General features: G+C 41.8%; 1 protein-coding gene across 2 annotated transcripts in view; it reads left to right on the top strand.

Annotated features, from left to right (window-relative positions):
• TBC1D19 (TBC1 domain family member 19) overlaps positions 1-21235 on the top strand; it is a 141153-nt gene that overhangs the window by 108534 nt on the left and 11384 nt on the right. For both annotated transcript variants that reach the window (XM_075858863.1, XM_075858854.1), the window contains 6 exons: positions 1215-1299; positions 7513-7557; positions 9174-9206; positions 12129-12238; positions 14508-14599; positions 16243-16358. In XM_075858863.1, the coding sequence (XP_075714978.1) occupies positions 1215-1299; positions 7513-7557; positions 9174-9206; positions 12129-12238; positions 14508-14599; positions 16243-16358 (481 nt within the window). The remainder of the gene's footprint in view (positions 1-1214; positions 1300-7512; positions 7558-9173; positions 9207-12128; positions 12239-14507; positions 14600-16242; positions 16359-21235) is intronic.

A 21235-nucleotide genomic window follows, 5' to 3' on the forward strand; every position in this document is an offset into this window, starting at 1 on the left:
AGTTTGAAATTATGGAGTAACAAGCGAAAATGAAAAGCCAAAAAATGGGCTGTGGAGGGATTAAAACATTATGCGAGCTCCTAATGTCCACCTAGTGGAGGGCTACATGTAGCCAGAATTGTACCATTTAAAGGGAACCTGTCACCAGCATTTCACCTATTAAACCAGCAATACCTGGTAGTAGTGGGTGAAAAATCATTTCTATATAACCTATAATTGTCTTCTTAGTCGGCTCTGTAGCTTTAGTATTCAGCTTTTTAGTGTTCCCACCCCGTATGCTAATGAGCATAAAAGAGTCAGATCTTCTCTTGAAAAGAGTCAAATCTTCGTTTGAAAAAAGTCATATTTTCATTCCTCAAGTCTTTCCGAGTTGACCCCGCCTCCTTACTTTTGATTGACAGCTCCTCGCCTTCCCCCAGCACACAAAATCCTGCGCTTGTGCATTGATGTCCTCTTCTGGTGTGTGCGCACAAAGGGATGCCGGATTATTACGATAAAAAGCGCAAAATATTTGCAGACCGTTATTTACAGTCGGAGGAGGAGTTTAGGAGAGGGGATAACGGCAATGAACTTTTGATAGCAGCGGCCAGTGAGGGATAAGTAAAATTCAATAGGTGAAATGCTGGTGACAGGTTCCCTTTAACGAAGCTGTGATCGATAGAAAGATGTATTTAGAAATTAATCTGCACAAAATGTTGGACCCAAAAGCGACATAATGATCAAATGTGGACATGCATTTTAAATAGGCTTCTTACTTGAGCTCCCGAAGTCTTATTTAAAAAAAAACAAAACAGTTTTACTAATGAAACTACTATTAGTGCAGAAATAATTGCTGCCTAGCCGTTTTTATGTTGTCTTTTCATTGACCTGATCACGACACAACACGATTTAGCCATAAAAATGACCATTTTAAAAGGCTCGCACGTAAATGAATTTAAAATAATAAAGAGCGAAGAGCTAGAGGTCAAAAAGGGCACTCCTAATGTGACTCGAGGCGGATTTATCATATAACATCCGTGAGCTGGGAACGTGTTCCTCAATTACCTCACAATGGTGTTTTCCCGTCATTTATATTGATCGCGGGTCTTATAAGGTTTGCTCTTTAACGTCTTGAAGGTCTCAGTGTATTTCTTTTCATATAGCCGCATGCAAATCAAGCTTTTACTTTTAAATGTTCTTATTGAATTATTTCTAGTTCCCTTTTATTTCCTCAGGTCCTGCTCTGCTTCTCCAGGGACACCTCTGTACTAGAACACTTTGCGTACAACAGCGCATCTCCACCAAAGTCTTACATTCGAGGTAAATTGCCACTTTTTTTTGCATATTTTTTATTTAAATTTAAGCAGAAAGGAATGTAAAGAAAAATACAATTTGTAGTTTAGGCAATATTGTATCGATCAGTTTCATACGGTGTAAATATGCCACGCAAAATGCTAAGAAATAATATTGGGGAGTGTCATAATTATTCAATGGCGTAACTATAAAGGTCGCAGTGGTCGCAATTGCGACCGGGCCCTGAAGCCAGGGGCACCCGAGGCCCCCCGCACCACATCAAAGAAAAGTTACTATAGTAACTGGGGCCTATGTAATAAACTACACGGGCCCCTGTTACTCTAGTAACTGACCGTACTTACCTTCCTCATTCCGGAGAGCAGCGGAGGTCCTTACGTCACAGTGCTGTGCTGTGCGCAGCGCATGACGTCACAGTGCTGTGCTGTGCGCAGCGCATGACGTCACAACGCTATGCGCTGCGCACAATATCCTGACCCTGGATGGAGTCCGGACCTGCACTGCGGCTGAAGAGGAGGGTAAGTGTAATGCCACTGTCTGCTGGAGCTGATAGGTCGGGGTTCGACTCCCGGTACCCGCACCAATCAGCTGTTTTGAAGGGGGTGCAGCCGCTCGTACGAGCGCTACTTCCCTTTCATTCCAGTCACTTTCTCACGCTGTGAATCGCCGACACGGACGTGCCAGCGATTCACAGTGTGAGCAAGTAAGGGAAATAAAGGCGAAGCAGCGCTCGTACGAGTTGCTGCACCACCTTCAAAACAGCTGATTGGTGCGGGTACCGGGAGTCGAACCCCGACCTATCAGCTATTGATGGCCCATCCTGAGGATAGGCCATCAATGTTTAGGGACTGGACAACCCCTTTAAGCCTACCATGTGGTAGGCTTCGATACAGGGCCCCAGCAGACCGTAATCTTATATTGTATAAGATTACTGTCTGCTGTACCCTGTATCTAAGCCTACTTTGTGGTAGGCTTAGATACAGGGTCCAACAAACCGTATCACACATGCACATGAGCCCTATATCTAAGCCTACCATACATGTTAGGCTGTATTCACATCACCTTTGCCCTTCCTTTGAGGGGTTTCATCGGAGGTGTCCGTCAGGTAACCCCTAAACAGAAAGGCAAACTGAAACCTCCGCTTTCGTTTTCCTCACCGGTGCCTTTTTTTTTGTCTTTGTATTTTTTTACAGGTTCGGTCGTTGGACTTCGACAGATTCGAGGACTCCTTCGATAACGCCTTTTTTTTTATTATCAATAAAATTGTTAACAAGGGTTGTATTTTTTTTGTTTTTTTATTTCAATAAACCTATTTTTTCTATGTTTTTGCATTTTTTTAAACTGTATTACTACCGCCTTAGTAATGGCAGCTGACTGATTGACAGCTTTCATTACTAAGACGGGGCTTAGTGTTAGCCGGTTAAAATGCTAATGCTAACCCCCACTATTACCTCGGTACCCACCTCCACCAGGGGTACTGGGAAGAGTTGGGTACGATTCAGTACCTGACCATCTGTAGCGATGGTCGAGCACTTGGGTGGCCTCAGGCTGTTGTTACTAGGCTGGGAAAGGCCAAACACAGTGGCCCTTCCCACCCTTGTAATTTTAGGCTGCTGTGTTGTATCTGGCTGGTTATAAAATATGGGGACCCCACGTCATTTTTAAGAAAATAGTAAAATAATTGGAGAGAACGATGGGTTCCCCCATTTTCATAACCAGCCAAATACAACATAGCAGCACGAGGCTAGCATTACCAGGGTGGGAAAGGCCACTGTTTTTGGGCTTTCCCAGTTTAATAATAACAGCCTGCGGCCGCATCACTGCCCCTCCATCACTACCGATGGTCGGGTACTGGATAGTACCCGGCTCTTCCCGGTATCCCTGGTGGTGGTGGTGGGTACCGGGGTAATAATGGGGATTAGTGCTAGGCCTCATGCATACGACCGTAGCCATGTGCACGGCCGTGATTTTTGGGTCGGCCGGCCGGCAGCGGACTGTCAGCGAGCCGCCCGCAAATCGTGGGCCATGCACATGGCCGCGGCCATTATTTTCAATGAGCCTGGACCCGGGCCATACACGGACCATGAAAACCACGGTCATGTGCATGGCCCCATAGGAATGAATGGGGCCGCAATTCTCCCGTGGATTTTCGGGGAAATTGTGGCCGCAAAAGCATGTTCGTGTGCATGGGGCCTTAGCCTTTTCATGTCTAATATTAAGCCCTGCCTTAGTAATGGACATTGTCAATCAGCCAGCGGCCATTAGTAAGGTGGTAGTAATAAAGTTTAGAAAAATACAAAGACACAGAAAAAATATTTTATTGAAATAAAAATCCCACACAGAACCCTCGTTATCCATTTTATTGAGAATAAAAAAACGCCGTTATCGAATATATGTATTGGGGCTATTTCCCCTGACGTTTCAAGACCTTAGTGACGCCCCTGGCTGCTAGTGCTGCTTCGTTGGATCACTTAGGAGACCCAGCGATGCAGCTGAAAGCTGCGGGCCGTCGGCCATGAAAAGTTTGGGTGGGGGGCCCAAGATGAACCTTTATTTATTTCAGTTACTTATATAGCGCCAACATATTACTGTCCCCATTGGGGCTCACAATCTAAATTCCCTATTGGTATGTTTTTTTTTTGGAGTGTGGGAGGAAACCGGAGTACCCGTAGGAAACCCACGCAAACACGGGGAGAACATACAAACTCGATGCAGATGTTGTCCTTGGTTGGATTTGAACCTAGGACCCCACAACCTTTGCATCGGAGCCCATGAGCACGTAACCCCTGTAATCGTTTATTATGTTTGTTAAACATACAAAAATTTGCAAAATATTCCATGAGATACAGAAGTATAACATACAACATATGCTAGGAACAGAGTATTGTATACATAATAGATACTGAGAATAACAGCACATTTAAAGCAAACCTCACAAAGTTATACATATCTAGGCCACATTCACACAACAGTAAAAATCGTTACACGGCCGTTTTCAGAACAATGGAGTTCTATGGGTGTATTCACATGGCCGTTTTTCTAACGGCCCTTAAAAACTGGCTGTCAAAAAATAGGACACGTCCTATTTTTGGCCGTTTTTATGGCCCCACGTCTCCTATAGAAGTCAATGGATCAGCTTTTACCGGACGTTTTGTAGGAATCAATCCTTGTAACGGCCGGTAAAAACTGATCCTGGCTGAGGATTCCCCGCATACAGCGCTACTTTGAGCGCTGGGCCCGGGAAAGCCCTTGCCATTACTGTCCATATATGGACAGTGATGTCAGGCTTTCAACAATGGAATCACCGGCCAGAACATCGCAGGATCTCTGGCTGGGGACTCCAGTTTTGTAGATAGCACCCCTCCATGTAGATAGCACCCCCGTGCCTGAAGATGGCATCCCCCCCATACCCCGTAAATACCGTAGATAGCGCCACTGAAGCTCCCTGTAGGAGCGGAATCCCCGGGGCTAGACCCCGCTCTGGCAGGGGATTCTGCTCCTGGTGGACCCCCCCGGCGCCACTATCTATATATGGACTAGACGTCAAAGCGTTACTTCTTGAGCGGAATCCCCGGCTTGCTCTGGCAGGGGAATCTGCTCGTGGAGAAGCCCCCCCGGCGTCACTATCCATATATGGACAGTGACGTCAAGGGGTTACTCCTGGAGCGGAATCCCAGCCCACTCTGGCAGGGGATTCCGCTCTTCTGACATCTCTGTCCATATATGGACAGAGACGTCAGGGGCTCCGTCTATCTTATATAACTATATTAGCACCATACACTGTGTCCCTGATTATAATAGTACTACACACCATTCCCCCTGTAGATAGTGCCCCCATAGCCCCCCTGTAGATAGTATATAGTGCCCTGTATAGAAGCCCCTGTAGATAGTGCCCCACATGGACTCCAGAGCTGCAAGGCAATAGTGCTAACCACTGAGCCACTGTGCTGCCCTACATATAGCTTCCCCTATAGATAGTGCTCCACATATAACCCACCTCTGTAGATAGTGCCTCACATATAGCCCACCCATGTAGACAGTGCCCTACATATAGCCCCCCTGGAGATAGTGCCCCACAGGTAACCCACCCCTGTATATAGTGTCCCACATATAGCCCACCCCTGTAGATAGTGGTCTACAAATAGCTCCCCCTATAGATAGTGCTCCACATATAGCCCACCCCTGTAGATAGTGCCTCACACATAGCTCCCACTGTATATAGTGTCCCACATATAGCCCAGCCCTGTAGACCGTGCCCTACATTAAGCCCCCCTGTAGATGGTGCCCCACAGGTAACCCACCCCTGTATATAGTGTCCCACATATAGCCCACCCCTATAGATAGTGCCCTACAAATAGCTCCCCCTATAGATAGGGCTCCACATATAGAAGCCCCTGTAGATGGAGCCCCCACTGTAGATAATGCCACTCAAAAAAAACCTTTACATGCTCACCGTGTTTGTGTGTGCATGTGTGTGTGCGTGTGTGTGTGTGTGTGTGTGTGTGTGTGTGTGTGTGTATGTGTGTGTATATATATATATATATATGTGTATGTATTTGTATATATATATGAAAGGTATACATACTGTCCAAATATGTATATACACACACACACACACACACACACACACACACACACTCCTTAACATTGAAATTGCAACACCTAGCTCCAATCTGTGGCATGTGGAAGGTGTATAAAAGCCAGATTGCAAGAAAAGTTTTTTTCTAGTCCGATGAAACCTCAGCGGTGTGGGATGATTGTGCGATGTCTCCTGTTCGTCAACGTGACCGTTATCGCCACTTGTCTCAAAATGAGAGGGACAGAATTCTTGAACTGTGAGACCTTGGTTTATCACTCCGGCAGATCGCTACGCGCCTTGGCTGAGATGTTCGCACTTTTCAAAGTTGTCTGTCCCAGAGGTTTGGAGAACAAAAATTCATGGTATTGAAGGCAAGAGGTGCGCGGAGGCAAACTGCTGCACCGACTGTCTGATTGGAAGAATGGCACGTAGTGATCCATTCTGTACTGTGAGTGAAATTGGACGTCACATCCCAAGCTTAGGGCTGCAACCAGTGTCCACACAAACCATCAGAAGGCGTTTGCATGACATTGGGCTACGAGCCAGACGTCCAGCTACAGGTGTTCCATTGACCACACGCCACCGCTCTTAAAGGCTATCATGGTGCACAGCAAGACGGCAATGGAGGCTGGAATGGAGGTCTATCCTCTTCAGCAATGAGTCCCACATATATACATATATGTGTATATGTACAGCGATCACCTTTTTAGGGGTTAGGGAAGACATTCACATGTTTAGGAGTGCGTGAAATGCTACTGAGAGAGATAGATACATAACTACCTCATATCTATCTATACATTATATATATAATATACACACACACACACACACACACACACACACACACACACACACACACACACACACACACACACACACACACACACACACTGTGTGTGTGTGTGTATGTATATATATATAGTGTGTGTGTGTGTGTGTGTGTGTGTGTGTGTGTGTGTGTGTGTGTGTGTGTGTGTGTATGTATATATAATGTATGTGTATATATATATATATATAATGTGTGTGTGTATGTATGTATAGAGAGATAGCGATCACAGTTTTGGGAGGTATGGTATAATAAATCTGTATTCAGAGATGGGAATGGGGGACTTGTACCATTTTTATTATTCTGTTGGGAATTACAGTAAGGCACACTCTATTACAAAGCAGCACAGTAGTAGCTAAGAGGCTGTGCAGTCGCTGACTGAGGCGTTTTGCTCACAAAATGACAGGCACAGAAGGATGTGCTGTGCTGGGAATGATGCATGCTGGGATTTTTTACTTTCATTTTTGACATGTCCCGCCCACACAAACCTGCAGAGGGAGCGCTGCTACTGGAGCATTTTTAAGGTGGGGAGGCTACATAAATCATATATTATTTATTTTATTTGCCCTCATAACAATTCATTAGGGCTTTCTTTATTGTCTAGGGCACTTTTGAAATTTTATTCTGATGGTGGCCAACCCAATTAAGGCCCAAAATGGGCTGGACAGTAAAGGGTTAAGGTTTTTTTTTTGTTTCTGGCATATACTATTATGAATTATTTTATTTCTTAAGGTTTTTATAATTTGTACACATCATGACTTTTTTCCACTGCACTTTGAGCATCTGAAGATTGACTCTCCACTTCTTTCATTTATAGGAAAGCTTGGCCTGGAAGAGTTTGCTGTCATCTACCCACCAAACGGTATGTTGTGCTTTGTCTCCCTCTAGTGGTGAACAGGGAAATTGCATGAATAATATAAACTTATAGGACCAGTAAAACACAAATAAAATCACTATAGTATATTTCTATTCTGCACTACAAGTGACCTTCAGGCAGATATTTTACATGTTCGTAATTTTTATTAGGCACTGTTTTTTCTTAGCTTGATGGATGTTCCAAATAATGTATTGTAGTAATGGAGTCCATTAGTTTTCAATTGCCTCTGTAGAAAACCTCTACCATCATGACTATGAAGTGAAAAAATGACTGGAATATTAAACTAAAGCTGTTTGGAGTGATACCAATATACAGCCGCCGCTCTAAATGATCTAATTGTATTATTTTTATCCGTGTACAACGTAGAAATGCGGCAGAATAACGAAGATCTAGATCTAGTAGCAGCGCCTCCTTAAATGAACAATGTTTTTATTGTTACTCTTACAGAATTTGAAGTACTATAAATTCTGTCCATTACAATAAAATAGCCATTTAGGTTTGCGATGGAAAAAAACATAGTCGAGGATTTGCCTATAGCCGTTTTTAATTGTATTCTGTTTTACCATAAGACATCAGTAGATCAGTGACTCTTCCTCCATTCATTCTGTATATGATGAAATAATTATTTATAATGTCTTGGGGTTATGCTGCTTTCTTCTGGTGCAGTCAGGGGCGTACACAGAAATCACAAGCTTCATAACAACACTTAGAATACAATGTCTATTTTTCTGTAGTGGTAAAATGGTAGAATTTAAGTAATCCCTGGACCATATCATTGTCAATAGTGACCTGGAAACGGGCCAGTTTGTCACCAGGGACGTGTTGCTTGGTCACTTCATCACTATAGAGTGGACTCTTTGCCTTTTGGTTACCATGAATGGATTCTCAGCCACTGGGTCATAAGAAAGTGGGCGCAGAAAATGCCACTGGGTCACCAGATAAGGGCCTTGTGTGTGTCACTGGGTCACCAGATAAGGGCCTTGTGTGTGTCACTGGGTCACCAGGTAAGGGCCTTGTGTGTGTCACTGAGTCACCAGGTAAGGGCCTTGTGTGTGTCACTGAGTCACCAGGTAAGGGCCTTGTGTGTGTCACTGAGTCACCAGGTAAGGGCCTTGTGTGTGTCACTGAGTCACCAGGTAAGGGCCTTGTGTGTGTCACTGAGTCACCAGGTAAGGGCCTTGTGTGTGTCACTGAGTCACCAGATAAGGGCCTTGTGTGTGTCACTGGGTCACCAGGTAAGGGCCTTGTGTGTGTCACTGAGTCACCAGGTAAGGGCCTTGTGTGTGTCACTGAGTCACCAGGTAAGGGCCTTGTGTGTGTCACTGAGTCACCAGGTAAGGGCCTTGTGTGTGTCACTGAGTCACCAGGGATATTTGGCACATTGTATATCACTGTACCAGAGAAATGTATGGGGTTACTATTTACTATGTATAACAGCCGATAAAATAATACAACTATATAACATGTAGAATATTAGGCGATTACTGAGTGCATCTTGTGCTAGGCAGGGAGCAGTCTTTGACAGCACAGAGACTTGGTATCTTGACTATAAACCTTTTCTGTACTATATCTGGATTGTTTTCTATTGTTTTTTTTATTAGGTGTGATCCCTTTTCATGGATTTTCCATGTATGGTAAGTGTATTACTGATCTAACAATATAATATTACAACCTACGCTGATCATCCTGTCATTTAACAACTGACTCCATTATGATGGACCTTTTTCTTGGTAATTAACTATGCATTGTAATGTTGTGTTAAAGGGTTATTCCCATACTGGGATCCCCACTGAACTTGAAAGCAAATGGGCCACATCACTGGTTTAGCGCTGTATCCCCTTCACAGCAGCGCTCCCAGCCACCTGGATGTGCACGGCCTCATTTACTCGATTAGAGCTTGCCTGCACTAAACCAGCGCTGCGGCCCCTTCGTTCTCAAGATTGCTGGGGTCCCAGCAGTCAGACCCCCACCGATCAAAAAGTGGTGGCATATCCTAGCAACATGCCATCTCTTTCTGTGATGGGAATAACCCTTTAAAGGAAGCAGCTTTCAATATTTCCAACAGGCAGGATAAAAAGAGTATATACAAATTTATATACAGTATTGTGTTAAGATTATGATATTTGCAGACCTTGCGCAAAATGTTTGTATCTTTTATATTGTATCTATCCTACCATTGTATGTGTCACAAAAACATTCACAATGGAACAATAGTGGCATCAATCTTGACAAACAGATTTTGACTTTAACGTGATTCACATCCATATTAGTTGTTCGAGCTTCTTCGAGTTTATATTTTGCCAAAACAAAGAGCAGATATTTGCAGAAGAAAGAACGCAAACCTGTACTTTGGAAAATGTTTCCTTTTCTACCTTGACTTGGATCCACTCCCTTTTTGCCAAAATATATGTAGGAACTTGTATGGTCATTTAAACCAGCACTGTGTGTGTGCCAACCTCTGTTGCTGCCCTAGCTGGGCACGTTGTGCAGCCCCATGATGACATCAAAGCCTACTTTTGAGACCACCATACTGTGGCAGGTTGACCACCACGGTCACATTTGACATATCAGCATTGTTCTCCAGGCAGTTAATTTTGTTTGGAAAACAACAGTTTTTACTGTTCGACTTTTTTGATAATTCAGGCACAATACTTTTTTTATTTAACTACTGGTACACATTTTTAATCACCGTGCACAAAATAAAGGCTGAAATTATAAAAAGAAACATAAAATGTATTCTAAATGCATAGTAGTAATGACCAAATAAAAAATGTAACTAGTGTTGGAAAAAAATGGTGTCCAATCGATCATATGATGTTTTTATGCGAGGATTGGTGTGGAATTTTAATTGAGGACCTTTCCTGTGCCGGACACATGTAAAGCCTTGGCACCAGAAGTGTTTATGTAGAGCGAACACTCTTCCTGTGCAGCTCCTGCATTTGAAGGTGTCGTAACTACGAACACAGTGGAGATTAATGGCTTACAGCTTAAATGCTTATGTGCAGATCTGTAGACTTTCCTGTCTTTGTATCACATAAGCTGGGAATTTCTAGAGAATTTGCAAGAGATAAAACAATACAAAAGCAAGATCTCTCTAAATCAATGTAAATGTAATATAGTTATGTTTCAACTACATAGCCCGAACCTAATAAAGTACAGACATTCGGTACACAATAAATAAACATTAGTCTGAATTTTGTGCGTGGGTGGAGTCGTTTTGGGAAAGACGCTAAAGGAAGAATCATGAAAATGTTTCTTATATAAAAAATACAAACACATGTGTATTGAGGCCTTCTCAATCCTGTCTAGAATCTAGCAGTATACCAGTCACCTGAATCAAGTAAAGAAGCAGCATCTCTCGCTATGATGGAACCCAGTCAGTCCATTTTTTACACAGACCGCCATTCTTTTGCGAGGCTGCATGTAATACTACATTTTTCCTGTAGTGGCCACTGCAGGGAAGATCTGTAGTCGGTGGCGGTTTCCTCTGGAAAATCATCTGTTTGCTGGAGGTCTCTGGAGCTGGACCCGCAGAAATCAGCTGTCAAAAAACTGTGAAGAGACTGTCTCTTTATTGCACAGTTGAGGTAGAAAGAATAATATCCGGCACTCGATCCATAATATAAAATCAATATCTTTTATTTCATCCAATATCTGATGATGGTACACACTTTTTGTTAGAACAGTTTTTCTGCAGGAAACCCATTCGGAGTATGAAATTTATTTTATTTTATTAGGGACCAAAATATACATAGATTAAAAACAAAAAGAGTGATCAAAGAAACAGTGATACAATGACAACCCATGTAGTAAATCCCAAAATAAACAAGTTCAAAAGAAAAGATGGTAGGTAACAGGCATTCTGATTCAGAGACCCGGGTGCACCTGCTATCTCTGCACCCCTGATCATCATGTAAGTGGATGTCATCTGACTTTTCCTATTAAATTGCACTACAGTCATACGTGCCTTCGAAAATGGGATGTGTAATAGGGTCTTTAGTTGATTTAAGTTTTCAAAAAGAATCGGTCACTAGTAAACCACCACATTGTCATTATAGGGAATCGTTTTCTTAACGTCTACCTGTCAAGTGTCCGTTTTAGCATTATACATATAAAAACGTATAATACAGCAGGTGCTGTATGTAAATGACCATGTGGTGGTCTTGGTCTCCTGAGGAGTCATGCAGTTCTGACTTTATAGACATTTCACAGGCCGGGATATGTCATAACTAGCCAACTATGGCAGCATCTGGTACATGATCAGGGCGCAGATAAAGCCGAGGCCAGTACACGTTACTTCACTGTTCTCAAATAGCCGAATACCGTGCTCGGCTATCTCGGTCAGTCCCATATAGAATGAATGAAGTGGTAGTGTCCATGCTTGACCACTTCTCCATTCAAACTGGGCACACGGGGACCCTCGTACCTGTGATCACTGGGGGTTCAGCGGTTGGTCATGCAGCAACTGTGGATAAGTGATAAATGATTTCCCATGGCAATTTCATGCCTATTGAGCAAACACTGGTCTTATGATATGTATGTTTATGTATTTTTAGTTGCACCCTTATGCTTCCTGTATAATGAGCCCGCCAAACTGTATCAAGTATTCCGTGAGATGTATGTACGTTACTTCTTCAGGCTCCACTCCATCTCCTCTCATATATCTGTAAGTCTCTTCTTTATGGGAAAATTATACTTTGGTATTGTTGTAATTTTATACTATACTTTAATAGATGTTAATATTTTCAAAAAGTTTTTTTACCTTATGCTTTTGAACCAGGCTGGGTTGAGAACATTGCATAAGTTTGTGCATTTTTTTTTTTTTGCATAAATGTTAAAAAACAAAACAAAAAAGTAATAATATACAACCCTCCTAACAGATTTATTACTATAATATATTGAATATAAATACATACTGCCATATGTAAAGGATTGACTTCAGAAGAAAACAGTCAGGCTAAGTAATATAAATGTAAATATCACCACTAACCTATGCTACCAATATCCGGTTCAGAGTTCATTCTTATGTATGCCAAGATGCAAACCTAATAATATGTCACTAAGCTAGCCATAACAATTATTGTTTAAAATGTTATCATAAATGATGATTATTAACATGGTCCTAACTAGAATTGGAAGGGCTCCAAAGCAGAGCCAGAAATGGTCCCACCATCTTCTTGACAGTAAACTAAACTGTAGAAATGGGGATAACAGAACAAGAGAAGAATCTGCATATTTTGGTTACAAGTAAGCAATGCAGCAGTACTCAATGTCAAGCAGCAGCTGCAAAAGTAAATAGGATTTTACGGTGTATAAAAAGAGATAAAAACCTGTGAGTCAAATGTAATATTACCCCTCCATAAATCTCTTGTAAGACCACATCTTTTCAGTTTTGTGCTCCAGTAAAGCTGAAGAGGGTTCAAAGGCAGACCGCAAGATTATTAACCCCTTAGTGCCGCAGTCATTTTTTAATTTTTGTTTTTTCCTCCTTGCCTTTCAAAGGCCATACGGTTTTTATTTTTCCATTGACATAGCTGTATGAGGGCTTGTTTTTTGAAGGACGAGTTGTCGTTTTTATTGGATTGATTTTGGGATACATGCAACTTTTTGATCACTTTTTATTAAATTTTATGGAGGAAGCAAGGTGACCAAAAAACAGCAATTCTGGCATTGCAGATTTTTTTCTTCCTACGGTGTTCATCCGGCAAGTTGAATAACGTGATATTTTAATAGTTTGGACTTTTATCGATGTGTTACTTTAGGGATGAAAATAGGAAAAGGGAGGGGTTTTGAACTTCAAATTTTTTTTTTTTGTACTATATTAACATTTTTATTTAACAGTGTTATTTTAGTCTACTGTTTGATCGGTGGCACAATACACTGCAATACCTATGTATTGCAGTGTAATTTGCTAATTACTGGCTCTTATTAAGCTCTGGTAAGGCTTAATAAGAGCAGAAAGATTGCAGACCAGGGGCGATTCATTAGGCCCCCAGACTGCCATGACAACCATCAGCACCCTGCAATTGTGTCACGGGGACAACTACAACAGTGGGCTGACCCCTCTTTCTAATGGCTTAGATGTTACTGTTGCTATTAACCACGGCATCTAAGTGGTTAAACAGGCAGGTTCGTAGTCTCCGACCCTTGGCTACTGGACGTTACCATTCCCTTTTGTTAATAGGGTTGTGTCCCTACACACCCTATTGACAAAGGAAAGGTGACACCCCGTTGTCAATTTATTCATACATTTCCAGGAGGAATAGCAGGAGAAGGACACAATGCAGAGTTCTGGGAAAAATGCTCCAGAATTTTTATTCTATGTGGGATGCAATTTTTACTAAAATAGACAAGTCAGGAGATGTGATGGGTCCTCTTAAGTCAATATTAGGTGCAGTAGTCTATCTGGTTTCACTGAAGCAGTGGGAACAAAAATGAGGTGATCTATTGCTTGGTCCTTTAGCAACTATGTGGGTTAAAAAAGCTGCAAGGATCCAGAGGGAAAAATACAGTATATATTTTGTTAGGTATTGTTGAAATGTTAGGCTTCATGCACACAACCGTGCCCGTAATTATGGGCACGGACGGCTGCGGACTGCCATCCGTTTTTACAGGCCATGCTCCCATTATAAAGTATAGGAGCACGGTCCATAAAATAAAAAAATAGGACATGTCCTATTTTTTCGGCAGGTTTCAACGGCACGGACACCCTCCCATGGACATACGGGAAGGTGTTTGTCGGCCATAGAAATGAATGGACCCGTAATTACGGTCCGTAATTACGGGCGATTTTACGGTCGTGTGCATGGTCTTACTTTTGCATGGTATTAAATATTCTGTTTTCTGTAATGTGATAAAGGACAGAATGTTCTGTAAGATTTTACATGTTGGAGCTTGCATGCATCTTTGGTATAATCTGAAAATTTCTCACCCAGGGAATAATGTCACTGTGTCTGCTGTTTGAGACTCTTCTACAGACTCACCTTCCACAACTCTTTTATCATTTGCGGGAGATTGGCGCACAACCGTATGTTGCTTCTTTATCCTTTTATTTTTTTAATTATTTCACATTCACTATGTACCATCTACTTCTGTGTCCCAAACACTCTGGAAAAGTAGGATTGGGATGTGTAACCAATACTGTTCCGTTGTTTGCAAGTAGTATTTAAGCAGAACTGTGTTTCTTTTTTAAGGAAACACCCTACCTACGCATGTGCTCATTGCCCTCTTGTACACTGCCGGCTTGCATTTATATGGATTCTTCAGTATTACTGTGGTGCCAAACTCTTCTCTATGCCGGTTCAGCAGTCTGGTCTGTGTAAGAATGCCCGTAGTATGGTCCGTGACAAAACCGCACATTGTTTAACCTTGAAATATCATGGTTTTTGGCTTTTTCACCTTCGACAGGAGAAAAATGTGTTTTCAATGTGTTTCACCTGTGAAAATCACACAGCAAAATAAATTCATAGAAAAATGGTGCATAATCAACGGTAAAACGGTGTGCGTTTTGCCACATGTTTTTTTACTGCACCCTTAAGGTAACATATTAACCTCTTCCCGCACTACGACGTACTGTTACATCCTGATGAGCAGGTTGTGATGGCGCTATGCACGCACCATCACTTGCCGGTGCATTATACAGCTGACACCCTCCCGTGGCATCCATGGCTGCGGCTCCTACGTTGTTTTACAGAGGGACGGGACTAAGCCCATCGGCACTCCCACAATGCCATTGCGCTGATAGGTTGCCATGGCTGTCAGGGGCCAGTGTAAGGCTCTCATTCATGGCAGAACCAATTAGACTGTCAGTTTAACACTGGCAGGCCTAATACATCGCAATACAGAAGTATTGCAATGTATTATAGAAGTGATCAGGAGATTGGATGTTCAAGTCCCATAGGATTTAAAATACCAGCGCAGTGAGGAGGAATTTGAATGGAGCGGCGGTCGAGCATGCGTGCTGCTGCTCCATTTAAGGTCTATGTGATTTACCGAAACAGCTGAGTACAGTACTCAGCTGTTTCTGTCAGTCCCATAGACACTTTGAAAGGAGCGTTAGGGCGCGTTCTCGAACGGCGTTCCATATAAGCTCCTCCTCACTGCGGGGTGTACAGTGAGGAGGAACGGGGGATTCGGGACCCGTTCTTGCGAGCAGTGATGGTCCCAGCGGAGTGGCCCCCAGTGATTTAGACAATTATCACCTATCCAGTGGATAGGTGATAATTGTGGATTTCTGGTAAACCCCTTAAGATTGAAACTGGCTGCATCCTGAAGGGGTATAAGTGGAATTCAATAATAACGATGGTTGGTTTTCCCTTTCCCAGGAGCTTCACTGTTCAAATTCAAGTGGGTTCAGGGGCTCTGGGACTGCAATGGCTCTAACTATAGTAGCTCTGCTACAGTTCCTGTGGCAGTCTGTTAAACTTAAAGAAATATCTGATGATGGATATCAGGACCTTCTTGAATTGGAACTGTTTTGGGTCCCGTGAAAAGGATCCTCACCAATCATCACTCATTTACCATAAATATACATAAACATGAATATTAATTTGTAATATGTAGATGAAATTCCCCTTTAGGCAAACATTTATTTGATGCATTGTATAAAAGAATAATTTAATTAAAGGCAAAGATAAGAATAATGTAATTTTTATAATTCATATGATTCAGGCTGCGCATATCATTTAAATGGATGGTTCGAGGCTTTTCTGGCTATTTGGCTACAGATCAGCTACTTCTATTGTGGGACAGAATCCTTGGCTACAACTCTTTGGAGATACTTGCTGGTAAGACTAATTGAGTTTATGCACTAGTTAAACAATATGGTATTTCTTACATGTCCTTTAATGCTCTCTAGTCTATATGATCCCTGTAGTTATCAGTACTATGCTCTCTCCTATACCTACTATGAGAGGTTGTCATAATTACTCTTATTTTACTTTTTAGATTTATTCAAATGAGCCATTATGTACTTGTTTTATCAGATAGTAGCATTTTTTTACGTTTTCATTCTACAGGTTAAAGGGACTTTTAGACCTGGCGATAATCGCCCGAATGATCGTTAGATCGAACGAACATTCCCAATCATTGTTCAGTGTAAACGTGTGCAGCGCGCCAACGATCAGCAATAATTCGCTCTTTTGTCGTGCTGACTTAAAAATTATCGTTTGTCGGCAGGACATCTACTCGCGTAAACAGACATCTGCTTGTCGTTTATAATGGTAACAGCATGCGGGGAGGAAAGACAAGCGATCACACGAAACCTTAGCACGTCGTGTGTTTTAGATGTAACTGCGAAGATCGGCGATCAACACTCATTTTAGTGATCTTTTCGTGTGAGAGAATCCGGTGTTCCAAGAGCCTGATTTTCAGTTAGGGTTCTTTTTATATGGAAAGATAGATTGCTAAAACGAGTGCTGATATTATCAAGTTGTTTACGTTCATAAGACTTTCATTTATGTTATAATAATCAGGTGTTTTATTTGTAACTGCGATTGTTTGTGCGGTCGCTTGTCTTTCCTTCTCTCATGATGTTTCCATTACAAACGATGAGAGTATTTACTGCTGACAAACGATCATTATTCAGCAAAAAAGATTTGATTAACGAAAAACAAGCGAATTATCGCTGATCTTCACTGGCTGCACACGTTTACACTGTACCATGAATGGGATCATTCGTTCCTACTAATGATCCTTCGGGCAATAATTGCACCGTGTAAAAGGCCCTATGGGCACAAGAAGCATGTGCCAATGGCAGCCGTGTGAGGAGGTCATCTACTGCTCTGGGTCAGGAGTGCACTGTATTGGAAATTGGCGCTGTATTTTCATTGCAATATTTATTTACTGCATATGTGATGTAGCTCTATTTATCTACTTAAATATTTAGTTACCAGGCCTAAATTTAAAGTTTTTGTATTCATTCTTTTACATAGTTATAACTTTTAAACTATTTTAGATAACTTAACCATTTTTATAGAGGTGTTTTTTTTTTAGCTAACTAAGGCTCTGTTCACATCTGCGTCGTAAGCTCAGTTCGGGGGCCTCTGCTGCAGATCCGTCAGGGTTTACTGGAGAAAATAGCGCAGCATGCTGTGCTGTTGTTTCCGGTAAAATCAGACACCCTAACGGAAAGCCGACGGAACCTATTTTTTTGTTTAACTGTGTTTTTATTAAAGTTTTGCAGAAATAAAATTAAAAAAACCACAGAACTACATTTACAATCAAAAAAAGGAAAATAACAAAACGTATACATAAGACATTGGGCCATAACCAGTGTGACTTCAGAAGGATGCCACAAGTGCTTCTGCAGTGAAAGGAAGAGTCAGGAGAAAATTAGATATAAAAGGAGAACAAAGTAACAAAACCATTCTATAACAACCTTCTCAAAAACAACATTTTGATCAGTGCAATTTTTGCAGTTCTGGTCAATGGTAACTTATTCCATGCTTTAACTGTCACCCTCAAAAATGCAAACAGAGGAATTATATTCAGTGTAATGTAGTTAGCAGGGTCCCTAGAATTTTTTACGCTTAAATATTCAAACACCTCAACAGAGTACAAGGAGGAAATCGGGGTTGACCTCAGCCGAGATATTTAACAAACTTGATTTCTGACAATTAATTTGAAGGCCAGCCCGCTAACCAAACTCTTGGTATAATTGAATTACATGGTCAACCTAAGATACATCCCCTATAAACAGAAGAACATAGTCTGCGTATAACGAGATTTTATCGACATCATCCATTTGAAAACCCACTATATTCTCAGAGGTTCTTATCTTCATTGCCAAAACCTCGATTACTAATGTAAATAAGATAGGGGATAAAGGACAAGCATGCCGCACTCCCCTTTCGAAGTTAAAGGGAACCTGTCACCAGCATTTCACCTATTGAACTTTAATTATCCCTCACTGGCCGCTGCTATCAAAAGTTCATTGCCGTTATCCCCTCTCCTAAACTCCTCCTCCAACTGTAAATAACGGTCTGCAAACATTTCACGCCTTTTATCGTAATAACCCGGTGTCCCTTTGTGCGCACACACCAGAATTGGACATCAATGCACAAACGTGGGATTTTGTGTGCTGGGGGAAGGCGAGGAGCTGTCAATCAAAAGGTAAACTCGGAAAGACTTGAGGAATGAAGATATGACTCTCTTATGCTCATTAGCATACGGTGTGGGAACACTAAAAAACTGAATACTAAAGCTACAGAGCCGACTAAGAAGACAATTATACATTATATAGAAATGATTTTTCACCCACTACTACCTGGTATTGCTGGTTTATTAGGTGAAATGCTGGTGACAGGTTCCCTTTAAAGTAAGATGATTTCTGACCATTCATGCCTACTCCGGCTGGTGGTTGCCTATGCAGTAATTTAATCCAATTTATCCCCGATACCAAAACAACCCAAAATCCTAAAAAGAAAACGCCATTCGACTGTATCGAAAGCTTTCGATTGAGAGGATAGCACCTTTCTTAGCGTAAACTCCCATATTGTAAATTAGCAAGGACTCGGCGGATATTCTTTACCATAACCTTGCCCGGAATAAACACTGTCTGGTCTAGGAGAATTATACTATTTATTACCTTAATCAGTCTGCCGGCCAGAACCTTGGCCAGCAGCTTGACGTCAGTATTCCACAGTGAAATAGGCCGGTACGATTCCGGCAAGAGAGGGTCCTTATCTTTCTTAGGGATCACAATAATTTCTGTGGCCTCTATAGATTCGGGAAGCCTACCTCTAACATAGGAACAATTAGCTGTTTCCACTAGAATAGGGATTAATTTATCCTTGTATAACTTTTATACCCCCACAGCTTTGTTACTTGGCGTTTCCAGCAAGGATGCTCTCAATTCCTCCGATGTTATCGGGTGATCTAACATTGATCTTTGTTCGTTATCAATATTAGGGAATTCCATTCCATCCATATAACTATCTATGGTATCCTCAGAGTCTTTTAACCTTGAGCAGTTCAAGTCTTGATAGAATCCTCTGAATTCTTCTACTACTTCCCTAGCATCATGAACAAGTTGCCCCCATGTGTTCTTAATAGAGGAAACCGAATTAGAAGGCTGTTGGTTATTTACAATATGGGCCAAAAATTTACTTTTCTTGCTAACTTCAAAATAGTATTTGCAACTCAAAAAAAAATCTGATTTGTGCTTCCACCTGTATCAAGTTTTCATATTTCATTTGGGAGACTTCCATTGAGATTCAGTAGCTTCTGAAGGATTATCTACATATTGCCTTTCCGCCTCTAGTTGTTTTTTAATAATATCTCTTTGAATGTACTGTGTTTTCATAATAGAGTTTTTTAAAACAGATCCCCTAATGAATGCTTTTAGGGTATCCCATAATATCGCTGAATCCGGGTACCCCGAGTTGGCTTCCAGAAATACTGACCATTCATTATCTATCTTGTGGAATGGAATTTTCACCAAGACTGATGGAAAAATCTTATATAACTTACTAACCCGTCTAGGGCTCAGATCAAGCTCGACTATAAGAGGAGCGTGGTCTGAGACCCCACGCAGTTCATCAGAGTCTTTATATACTTCAACATTAGGTAATTAATGAATGGTAACGTCAATTCTTGACATCACCTCCCTAGAACTTGTAAAGCATGAACATTTCTTAGCATGGGGGTTCCTCATCAGCCATATATCAAGCCAGCCGAATTCCGATGTTAAACCTATTAACTTAGTTGCTGACCTATGTGATATTATTGGATTTTTCCTGAATCGATCTAACTCGGCATCCATGACTTCATTTAAATCTATAATTATTAAGAAGGGACATTTTGGTTTCGATACCAAATATTACAAGACCACCTTGATCACACATGACAAAAAAGGGTGGGGGATGTATACCGTTGCAAGAACACAGGTTACTCCATCAAAACATCCATAAAGAGTGATATACCTTCCTTCTGTATCGATAAGGGTGTCAGTGGGTTCCGTCGGCAACTGGTGGAGTCCCCGTTGGTTCCATTATTCCCTTGTTCTGCTCCACTGATGGAGCAGAACAACGGATTAACACAACACAGGTGTGAACATAACCTTACCTACTATTCCTGCCTGCACACTTTTTTTCTTTTGCCTTCTCTCCGAAGTGAAGGAGGCTGAGAGGAGATGACAATCGGGAGGTTTGTTTACAAACAAACTTTTCAGAGATCACCCTGATTCGTTAATCATGGTGATCACATGCTCAGAAGCCTGACCAATTGTTTCGGCTGTCAGAGAGCAGGTTTCTGGGAAGCCGGGGACACTCACGCTGCTGGTGTCAGAGCGCTCACCTCAGCGGTACACCAGCAGAAGCAGAGGACTGTAGATTCGCTTCCTGGCTGCACGGGGCATAGGACGTGAATCTACATATTGGCGGCATAAAGGGGTTAATAGGAGGGAGTTAAAGACGCAGGGCAAAATGTGCCTACAGGCTCCAGAGATGTAAATCTATAAATCACACAGCTCCAAAACCCTTGATATATGATCTTTGGAATATACAAATGTTATTTGTCATGGCATATATTAATTAAAAATGATGTGCTATCTTAAATACATGAACAGCCTTATTACGCCTCACAGCTGAGAGTTTGCTGCAATGTATCCAGTCCTGGTGATTCTCTGTGAGCGAAATAATCTAAGCAATTTTTAGCGGCTCAA

Source organism: Rhinoderma darwinii, chromosome 1, assembly GCF_050947455.1.
Source record: "Rhinoderma darwinii isolate aRhiDar2 chromosome 1, aRhiDar2.hap1, whole genome shotgun sequence".
NCBI lineage: Eukaryota > Metazoa > Chordata > Amphibia > Anura > Rhinodermatidae > Rhinoderma > Rhinoderma darwinii.